The sequence below is a fragment of the Xenopus tropicalis genome, chromosome 2 (assembly GCF_000004195.4).
Source record: "Xenopus tropicalis strain Nigerian chromosome 2, UCB_Xtro_10.0, whole genome shotgun sequence".
In the NCBI taxonomy this organism is placed as follows: domain Eukaryota; kingdom Metazoa; phylum Chordata; class Amphibia; order Anura; family Pipidae; genus Xenopus; species Xenopus tropicalis.
In genome coordinates this window covers 88,048,306-88,060,124 of record NC_030678.2, presented here as the reverse complement: position 1 = coordinate 88,060,124, position 11,819 = coordinate 88,048,306, and the positions used below count along the sequence as shown (strand labels likewise).

At 38.1% G+C, this 11,819-nt stretch overlaps 1 protein-coding gene across 1 annotated transcript in view; it reads right to left on the bottom strand.

Annotated features, from left to right (window-relative positions):
• Window positions 1–5,784: 5,784 nt before the first annotated feature.
• col9a2 (collagen, type IX, alpha 2) overlaps window positions 5,785–11,819 on the bottom strand; it is a 49,695-nt gene continuing 43,660 nt past the window's right edge. The window contains 2 exon segments of the mRNA NM_001097192.1: window positions 5,785–9,567; window positions 10,521–10,598. Coding sequence (NP_001090661.1) covers window positions 9,371–9,567; window positions 10,521–10,598 — 275 coding nt within the window. The 3' untranslated portion in view covers window positions 5,785–9,370.

Below are 11,819 nucleotides of genomic sequence, written 5' to 3'. Positions count from 1 at the left end.
GGTCCCCAGGTAATATAATAAATGTAATTAAATGGACAGTGGGACAAAATGAATTGAGGCTTCAAGGATATTCCCCTATTCTGTTGCAGGAATGAAATAACTGACTTTAAGAAATTTATATAGGCAGCTATATTGAATAGGAAACCTGAAACTCACTTGGTACCCATTCCAGTATTACAATGTTACCTTTGTAAAATGAAATACTATTGTAAAGTAGTAAATTAATGACTGCTTAAAGAACCATATTGAAAATTATTATGTTAACACAAATAATTAAATGCAAATTGATCAGTTTTGTATTAGCAGATCTTGTTAAACAATTTTGTAATAAATGTTTTGTAATAAAACATTTTGTAATAAAAGAGTGAGGCTGAAGAAGGTGTGTAACAGTGATGTGCTGGTCACAAAAATGATGACCCATCCCTAAACCTAACCCACCACTTTAAATCCTCACTGCACAATTTCATATATTTCATTGCATTTTTTTATTGTAAATACTTGTACCTTTATTACACACTTTTATTATATTTAATATTTGTATTTTTTTATTTTTTTGTCTATGTAAAGTTGGGAGGAACACGGGTCAAAAAAATTTCATTACATTAATGATGCTTCATTGTTATTTGTATATGACAATAAACATGAAACTTTAAACTACTAGGGGACCCACACCCACCCAAGCCTGTGGACCAATACTTTTAAGTTAACCATCCCCCACCCCCAAAACTGCCCCCAACAACCCCACTTTGTGACCCAAAGCACAGGTTAACCCACAGGTCCTGAATATAGAGGATATATCTGCACATCACTAGTGTGAGTATATGTAGAAGAATATTGACATTGTACAATTATTGTGGGAGTGTGTGTTGTTGTCAGTACTGTAAATGCTGGTATAACAGAGAATTCTGTGTCAAGAAGACTTTGATTTCGACGAAGTAGTCAGGAGGTTTTTAGGTTACCTTGTCATTTAAAGAAAAACAACCTGGAGACCTATGGAATAGATTTTGCATTAGCAGCAGTTCTCAAAATCGGAATGCAAAATTTTTTTTTTCTTATAAGTTACAATATATTACAGTACAGTTTTGACTTTGTGACACAGGTATGCATAAATATGTCACAATCTAATATGCTGTATAAAATATCTATATACGTTTAAAAAGGAGCAGTGCAGCCTGTGTTCATTTGTAATGTACCATTTTTTGGTAGGTATCAGACAAGACTATAATATTTATTGGGCTGTGTCCCCATTTGATGGTTCCCAACTTCCCAAGCTGTCTATATCCTGTGAAAATTTGCACCAGGACAGTAAGAAGTGAAGTGAGTATTTTAACCATTTCTTCTGTGAGTGCATACATTTCCTACACATCTCTACCCTGAATCAGAGGAAAGCAGCTGGCTCTGAGATTTTTGTTGTCCCATGAGATTGTACCAAAGACTCTTGCTGTGTCAAGCACTATAAACCATAATGTCTATCATTAAATTGACACCTCATTACCAATACCTGACCACACATTACTCTTCATTAAAGGTGCAGTGAGTTGGGTGACAGCTGAGAACACTGAGGGGTCTCACAGCTAAAACCAGGTGGCCTAGATGAAAGCAATTTTAACTTTTTAATTCATTTGAGTTAGTAAGCTGTATCCTAATGTGATTATGGTCCATATTCTCTATTCAGCCAACACAGATTCAGTATTTTAGGGCTGAAATAATTCAGTAAATTCCATGTAATGTTTACAGGGCTTTAAAAAAATATCTGCACAGCTAATTCTGCTTTAACACAGAAACTTATTTAACAGATTTTGGCACAGACCTGCATAAGACCTACATTTTTCCATAAGCACCTCCCATTTAAGAGGGTATGTCAGAAGGTCGGCAATAGCCCAGGTTATGTCACTAACCCACCACTGACAACTCCTTGTAAAAGGGACAGGAATAACAAGCACCAGAAAAATGTTTGCTGCTTCTGGCCATTAAAACTCTGCAATATAAGTGCCACATTTCTGTTTAAGGGGTAGTTATAATAAGCAAAAATAAATAACAAGCTACTGTATATGCCTTAGCACTGCAGCAGGTATCTCTGGGTAATGGCCAAGCAGATACAATAGTTTAGTTTGACTTGTGGATCAGGACAACAAAGAGGTTCCTGTGCTGTTCTTCATTATTCCTTTAATAAAAAAGTGAAATATAATTAAAACAGGGCTCATGAAAGGGAAAGGGGAATGTTTGAGTTATTTACATTCAGTTTTTTCCACAGCAAGGCATCTCATTTCCATGTGTCTAAAGGTATCATTTCTAATAATTTACTGAGCAGCAGGAGGCAATTATACTTTGGAGGCATATGTGGCCTTATGGCTAAGTCACATTGACAGTTTTCATAGTTATCTGCTCTGGGGTCATGACTAGCATACCAGGATGGACACAACTGCCCTCACAGAGGAACAGTTACAACATTTTGCATTGTACCAAAAGGCTAGACACGAGAACCATAAAATTATCCTATCCATTTTTAATGGACTGTTTCTCCCAAGATCCACATGTCCTTATATCTACTTCAACTACATCACGACTAAATTAATTCTAAACCAAAGTTCCTGTCTGTACAAGCAGATATATAAAAAGCTGATCTATGGGGTGTGAGCTGTAGTCCAGTAACATCAGGGTTGTATTCTTAAAGCAATATTGTACTATAGAACTGCATTAAAATTCATGAAATCCTCCAGTGAGAATCCCAGCTGATCTGTGTAAATCTGGTCTGTTCCCTGTTCCTGCAATTACAGTTGGGAGCAGTAAGCAGTTTTCCAGCACTGAACAAGTCTGTTCTTTATCCCCATGTCTGATTCCTGTGTCATATAATGAACAAAAAAAATAACATAATTATCTCTATATGTAAGATAACAGGAAAATGCCTGACATAGTGCTGGGTATTAGTGTTCTCATTGGTTACTTCTCTTGCACTTATAATGAGATTTTTGGTCAGTGAGTAAGTTTCTTGCATCTATAATTATATTTTTCGAAAACTACTATAGCTAAACTTAGTACATTAGTACTAAGTTTAGTACATGGTTTCATGGTAGTTCTTTCTTCATTAGCTAATGTTGCTTTATTCTAATATTAAAAATTGCTTTTATTCATTAAGTTGTGACATTTTGTAACAGGGAGGGAAAACATTGTAACCTTATTCTAAACACTTCTAAAAATAAAATCTCTGCATAGTAGCGTATCTCCCATCTCTTGTCCTCCAGCCTTGCATACACTTTCAACCATCCCGCCCTCATCGATGCACTCTCAATAAAACTTAAAATTCATGGAGATTTGGCAAGCATGATCAGAAGCAAAAATAACGGACCATTAAAGAATGATTTGAGATTCCAGTGGCCCTCATTAAACATTTCCTATTGTTCAGAGTGAGACATCTACTTACTCTTTGGAAACATCTTCATTCCTCCTCTGTCATTCCCTGCTAATTAAGATCATAAAGCATTTTGCAAGCAGAGGCCTAGCCAGGAAGACAGGGTTCTTAATCATGTGCTAATGGCATGCTCCTGGCAATAATTACAAGATAACAGTGTTTGCAGTCTGTAATCAGAACAATTCAGCTAATTAAATCAGGCAAACATTATACTTCCTGCAGCCATACAGCAATGGGGACATTACACCTTCACGCTCACCTTCTTATGTCAACCTAGGGGTGTGTGATCTAAAGTCAAAATGCTCAACCTTGTTTTACAATTCCTATTGAAGGTGAGAGTGCCATATTGCGTACCAGTGCTCCTGGGTGTAGTGCCAGGACTACACATGCTGTTAAATAGTTACAAAGTTCCTGTGCAAAATACATTGGGTTTCTGCTGATTTCTATTATGTCATGGAATAGAGCAACAAGAAAAAAAGGACATGGAAATAGTGTAAAGGTAAGCAAAGGCCTCAATGAAATATTTATGAGTCCATGAGATGATATTGCAGTGTTAGTAGAGGGCAAAAGAGAAATAATAAAATATAAGGTTGAAAGTCAAGAAGTGGATATGTGTCAGTTTCAGAAGGTAAATATTCACAATGACCAGAATTCCCCTTAAAGTTTGGCTGTGGAATTTCTCATCCTTAAGGGCATGAATGAGTTCTACTAGTTGCTTCCAGTTCAGTTATGCCTAGTAACCAGTCAGAGATAAACTTCACCGATCTGTGTTTTAAAGGGAAGTATCAACAATAAGACCTGAGGTAAACTTTTTGTTTCACATTCTTTTGGGTTTTAAAACCTAGCAAGGCCCCTGTCCATAACTAGGAAAGGAAGGTACATATTTGTATTTTTTTAGTGAGAAGCCTCAAGCCTCCAAAAAAGTAACTTTGCCACTGCTAAAACATTGACAGGAAATGGTGAATGGTACCTTGCTTTAATAATGTGTTGCAATCCATAAAAACCTTTATTGTGTAGTTAATACACTGATATTTTTTATTTAACTTTGACTTTACAGAAAAATGTCTTGCCCATGATATAATGTGTGTCTCATATGTTGTCAATATTACACACATTGATCCAATAGTGTGCATTATTTGTCAATATCTTCAGTAGAGTGAATTTTAAGTTTGACAAGTGGCTGCCTCAGTCTACTAATATCATACATTTAACAGAGAAGCTATTTCTGTCAAAGAGCCCTGGCACAGGGGATGTTTTGTTGCCTGCATTAAATCTGTGCTACTGTGGGAAACAAAACATCCCTAGTTCCCTTACCACCAGCAGTTGACTTTACTTTACTGACCAATGAGGCACAAAGTAGCTCCTCGCAAGTATCCTTGCAAGGCAACTTCAAGCTGCTATGGAAACAGGAAGCAAATTGTATGTCTTCCTACCAGGGGCGGGTCAAGCTGACCGGGCACCCTTGGCAACCCAGTCGGCCACCTCGCCCCTGCACCTTCCTCATTCGCCCGGGGGGGACGGGGGTTCGCATTGCGATTCGATGGATCATTGCTTGTCCTTACGCGGTGGGGGCAATGACTAAAGAGAGCGGACTAGGGGTAGGCAGGAGAGGCTGCCTGGCGCCCCCTCAATCGTTGCGCCCTAGGCAGCTGCCTCTTCTGCCTACCCCTAGTTCCGGCCCTGCTTCCTACCGGTGATTTACATAAATGATGGGGGGAAAGCATTTTCTAGCACTAATTCTGATACTCTGTTACAATTTGTAAAAACCTTCATTACGTGGTTTATTACACTGGTATTTATGAAGAGAAGAAAACTAGGGAGGTTTAGTCACCCACAGTAACACAGATTTATTGTGGGTGACAAAACATCCTGTGTGCCACCACCCTAAAAGCTACAATAAACCAAAACTTCCATATACAGGTCTTGTCTGAATAAAGAGGAGCTTCCTGTTTCTAATGTTCTGTGTCAGTTCTGTGCAAGTGGTTATTGGTTTGTCACTAGCTGGCTGAAAGATCTGCACAGCTGCCAAACAAGTGGATCTTTCCCCGACATGCCCACCTTGAGTTGGGTAATATCACATTGATCTGATCATTGTGGGTCGATGTGCTCTTTGCCTAAACCACAACTGGCTGATTTTTGGGCAGATATTGGTTGAGTAGACCCATCTGAGGGCCCCATACACAGGCTCATAAGCTGCTGACTCGGCCCTCGGCAGCTTTTATCAGCCCATGTATGGCCACCTTATGTGTGATGACAGAGGTAGAAATTGTCAAAAAGATTAATACATTTTGTGCATTTTAATTGGGCAGTTAATGTACTTACACACAAGCTTATTTCCTTGCCATTAGAATTAAAACACATGAATGCCAAAAAACTACACCCCAACTCTTCTTTATTATTCCAATTTACTCAAAAAGTCTTTTTTTGTACTTATTTAAAAATAATCATTTACAAAGTTTTACATGGGGACGAACATGAACTGGTTCTGCAGGAGGGTCTTGGCAGTGCTGCTCAATGGGGTTGTTGGACATTACCATAAATATGGAAAAACTAAGCATTTTGGCTTGTAAAAAATACAAACATACTTAAATTACAATTTAACAAACCAAAAATATTGCCAGAAACATCTAAATCACAATGTATTTAAATTACTACATGGAGACTAAATTGAGGTAAATTTGCATAATGTGCATTTTTCCACAATAATTGATTCCTGTCTGCAAAACTGCTAACTTGTTACTAGTGAAAAATATCATTCACCACTTGCCATCTCCTAATACCAAGGGCATGAATTACTTGAAATAACCTTGCTCCTCTCACCTCCCTGTTTACATCTACCAATCACACCTCTTAACTGCTTCCAAGGGAGACAACACAACATGTACCTATATGTATCATAAATACATGATGTTAATCTACAGTAACAATAAACAACTTGTAACAGTCACAAAGAATACCTAGCATCTTCCCAGAAGCGGTAATGCTTTAGATGCAGAGAAATGTCATATTTCTCAGCATTAAACCAGTGATGTGAAGAGCAATTGACTCAGACCTGAACATATACACAGACACAAGTTATATTTAGCACCATTTAAACATATAGGCACAGACAAATGTAGACACCTTTTACATAAACATAAAGGAAACATACAGCACTGACTTTCAATATGCAATGAGATTTGGTCATGCAGTTTGGTTAATTTCAACCATACTGCCTGACTGTCTGGGCATGCATGTCACCTCATTGATCAGTTACGAGTGGCCATCCTATTGGATTGCAGCTGATCTGCCCAAACTGAAAATGTCATATGTAGCCTTTTTTGTCTCAGCTCCTCTTAACAATAGAATATTGGCAACCCCATGTATGGAAACATGTTATAATATGTGGATGGGCCGATCAGACAGATACCTTTAAAAGATAACTAAAGCTTAACAAAGAGATAGTCTAGAAATGCAACACTTTGTGATTTTGCCTACTTTACTATACTAATTAAACCACAGTCCTTTAGCAGTGAAGATCTGTGGCTCAGATTATTCCGCCAGTAGCTCTCCATCTGGTGAGCTACTGTAAATAACTCTAAAGGCCTGGATCATTACCATGACAGGGCTTCTGAATGTCTATGTTGGTACAGTAAGTTCAGTATGTAAAATACAGCATTTCTAGCTATGTCCATTTTTAGGCTTTAGTTCTTCTTTAAGATTGCCCAGTGTATGGCCATATATTAAAATTAAAAATGGGCTCATTTGCTACTGATATGTAAAGGAGCCCCCAAATGCTTTAGTCAGAAATATGACAGAAATGTATTGATGTCTTAAAGAAAACAATGGCCACAGAGGACTGGGACAGGACAGTAAGTCCCATGTACAGGGGCACACACACCAAATGCAAAAAGCATGGTAGACAATTTATCATGTATACAAAGAAAAACACATCTGGAACTAACTTATGTGAGGAGTACCTCTATCCTTTTAATGTGGCTCTCTAGAATTCAGGATAATAATGTTCACACAGGTCAACTTATAGCATAAATGGCCAACAGGGCTTTGGTCAGTCTCTCAAGATATTTGTACAACGTGACCATCCACATACATGGCCCAATTGTATGTATTTTAACAGACTGACCCAAAGACTGTCTGGACAATCAATTCACTAGCTGGCTAGTTGAATAATTACAAGGAAGTGCAGGCCTCTGTAGATTTGGGTTGGCCAATGACCATATATACCCCATACTGTATATTGTCATTGCTCTATCTGTATTTTGCTTTAGCTGACCAACTGTGGCATTACCATAGAGTTTGATTAGCCAAGTCACTGAAGTGAAGCATCTACCAAAGGATCACACATTTTGATCGCGAACTGATGAAATTCTCATTCAATGTTGTGGGATTATTGCCAGGTTAAACTCTGCAACATATGTAGGTGCTTTTAATAGATGGCATTAAATGCCATTTTCAGACCCCCTAGATGGATGATAATTGTACCTCTTTATCCATTTGATATCTGCCCTGGTCACACGCTGAACAGAAATGAGGCAACATGCAGTTTCCACATTTATAGATGAAAGGACAACAAGTAGCCAGAAAAAAAGAAAGAGACACTTACTTTTTACAGAAATAGGAGGGAAACACAACATTACACAAACACGAAAGTGTCATCTTTCATACTGATAATGCTACATGTAACACAGAGATAATACATCCCTGCTTCATCAATAATCATACATGCCTTTCACAGTAACAAGCTGCATCTAACAATGGCATACACACCATGCACACATACCTAGAACACATAGACAGTTGATAAAGATACATAAAAGGGCTACATTTTATTCACACACAACAGCAGACACACATACAATTTACACAGACAAACATTTACCTTAAAAAGGCCTCATTGATCTGTGTTTGGCCAATTATATGGGCATAAAATATGCTAGCCTCAGTGAAAGTATTCTTCATTGGCATTGAACAGCAGGACCTAGTGGTCAAATTAGATTGTGCTGTTCTATTGATGTGTACAGGCAAGCAATATGGCACCTTCCACTCTTGTGCAAATCCAGGTATGCAAAGAAACAATGTTCTTATCTTTCTGCTTAAGGTATATTAAACAGACAATATAATCCTGTGGTATTAAACTGAATATTTATCAAGTAGATGTTTTAATGTTGAAAATGTAGGGACCTTTTTGTAGCAATGTATTTAATTTAGAATGCACCTTTTGATTGTAACATAAATAGAGGCCTTTAATGCCAAAACTTTGTACAAAAAAACACAAAATACCATAACCGTTTTTACTATTGTATTTTGGGCTGTACTGGACCCCACGTTCAGTCAGTCTGCATGTCCTAGATCACCACAATGTATAATTTGATATATTTCTACCCTGATCTGTCCAGCTGGAGTAGGAGTATATTAATATTATACATCAGCATGACACATAAAACACATTACTATTTATTTCTTGCTGTTTCCTACAAGTGAAGGAAGAAGCCATAATTGCTGAAGAGCTTCATAAACACTTTTCCTGCTCTTCAGGGAAAACACACAGTATTGCTTGGTATCAGACATGTAAGTTGGTCTTGGTAGTTTACCCCACCTTTGCAGGCAGCCAGTAGGTGATTCCCTGTTGTCACTAATCTGGGTACATCTTCCCAATGGAAAGAGAATTAAGAGGTGGGCCATGAAAACCAAAAAAATGTGGAGAAGAGTAAAATGGCATGTGGTGACAGAGTGTTTCACTGGAAACTTCAGAACCTCTTGCTCTTGCTTCCTCCCATGGCCATGCCAGAGCTTTTTTTTTTTTTAGGTCCTGCAAACCCCTTGTATATGAAAAGGACCATGTTGGGGAAGCATGGTGTATTTGGAGAACTAGTCCCTGTGGTAAGTACAGGTTTATTCCCATGATATTCTCAGTTTGTCTCCAAGGTCCTTTCAGAGAATGTAATGGGGAAAGTGGATTCCTTAACCCTTAATGGTGCCTGGTTCAGTCAGAGATGCTGGAGCATAAGCAGAGGCTGCCAAACATGCCGCTGCCTCGCAGAACCCTGGGAGACCTGCTGGTCCAGGGAGCCCAGGTCTTCCAGGCTCTCCTGCTGCCCCTTGTGGACCTCTCTCACCATCTTTTCCATCAATAGAGTGACCGGGAATGCCAGGAAGACCTGAAGGAGACACATTTGATTTAATAGTCTGTGAGTTAGGATGAGAGGTGCTCCAAACAGTGGAAGACCAAGTTAACTTGATTGAACAAAGTACATGTCGCAAAGCTATATTTATTCCAATTTTTCAAACCTTGTGTTCCTTTTTAGTTAAGTGGATGGTAAAGGACCAATTCTGGGACTCAGGATTGCAGGAGTTGGCAGGGTGACATGCTAGAAGGTTGCTAATACATGCTGTCTCTCCTCATAAACTGATATCTACAAGCAGAATTCTTTCCCTGTGGCATAACACCAGGCCTCCACTTTTTGACAATACAATATCAGAAAGGGGCACACAATAGATGTGTGCACAAAATGTAATAAACATGTTTGCATTCTTCAACTCTGTGCGTGTTTCCCCCTTTAATACCAATTTTAGTACTCTATATTCCAGGAGGCTTTCCTTGTGACCTCATTACTGTTAGCCTCTCACTTTAGTATTGGGCAGTCCTGCAGGATTATTGCTGTAAAGAGAACTGATCAAACATTCTCACTCCCAGGACTCACAACTAATGCATAGTATCAAATGGAATGATAGATTTTCATGCCACTCCTGGATGTTTAGCTAAAATATCAGGCCACACGTGTTAGAGCTGGTCTTTTGGCCATTCCCTAGTATATGCACTGGGCTGACATCACATGTTGGCCTCAAAATGCACAAAAATAATGGATCCTTTCTACAGTTACAGTTTAATGCTGGAAAAATGTTTCCCTAGCTTTAAAGCTTCCATGCATAATGGTTTTCCATCTATATTTTGATATGGGACTACTGGTTCAAGCCCAAAAATTTTCATGTATAATAAATTCTCTTTACTGGGCTGATTTACTGCTGCTCTCAATTAACCCATGATAAATCACTTTGTTATCTTTCTATTAAGTAGGAAAAAAGCAGGTTACAAAGCAAATTTGAATTTCACCTGGAATTCCAGGAGGTCCAGGTAAACCTTGGTGCCCACGTCCTGTCTCTCCCCGATCACCTTTTTCTCCCCTCTTGCCTGCAATGAGGGAGGAATGTTACCAGCATAATCTTGATTTGGGAGTACAGTGTTAACGACAACATGAACTGCTATAAACCATTCTATCTAACCCAATTTTACACACATATATGTATAACTTGTACATGTTGTTTGCAATGTCTTGGATCCCTGTTTGGACTGTAGAGATAAGTCAACATTAGACCTGTAATGCTATAAAGTGGAAATTATATATATTTATACATTTGTATCTGTTCATCCAGTTCTTGTAAATAAACTAATTTAAATTACTTTGCAACAAATGTCCTATTTTATTTTGAAAATGTTTTAATTCCACAGTACTGTAGAGAGCCATGAATGTCAATAACATGACATTTATGTTCTCATGTAAGGCCAGTGCCACACATGACCTGAATGCAAGTGCTAGAGCATAGGAGTGCAAAATTGTGTCTCTTAGTTCTCACTTTAACAAGCACTTGTTTCCAGGCCATTGCTGTGCTTTGCACCTTGTGGCAAATTAATGGGGGACTGTAATACAAGTCATAAATGGAAAAGATGGGCACAAATAATAATGAAAATTCACATTTTGCAATTTAATAATGTTCATTAGACTGTTATTGTTAATTTTTAATTGTGCATTGCAAACTTTTAAGGCATGCTTGAAGATGGTATAATCACTTTTTCATTAAGAAGTTTTATTACATACACTGTGCACTGCTGCAAACAATAACATTCACAAACTTTCTTCGCACAAAAGGCACATTTGTTCCCACAGAGGCATAGATTTTCACATTGCAAATAATTTTACCATTACCAACTTTTATTACATCCCCCCCCCTTTAAAGTCTTGAGCATCCCTGTTGGGTGTAAGGCATCCCTGTCCTTACAGCATACCACAGGGGGTGCTGGAGTATGGGCAAAGGTGCTTATTATTTAATAACAAGAGGGGAGACAGGGTACCATTGTTTTCTTAGCGACGCCTTATGTGCAGTAAATATAATAACTAGCACCTATGTAACAATTTATCTGCTATGTCCTAGTCTAAATTCACCTTCAGTGGCTGATTCTATGGCTACAAAGCAGCTTATTGAAATTAACTATAGTAGTGCGTCTAATGCAAATACACATTTTTTTTTACAATGCAGGGTAACAGTACTCTATATTTAATTGCATAAAAAGACATTTCATTTTTTTGTGATACTGGTTCTCTAACCTAGGATTTGGAGCTTTTATGAGATCTTT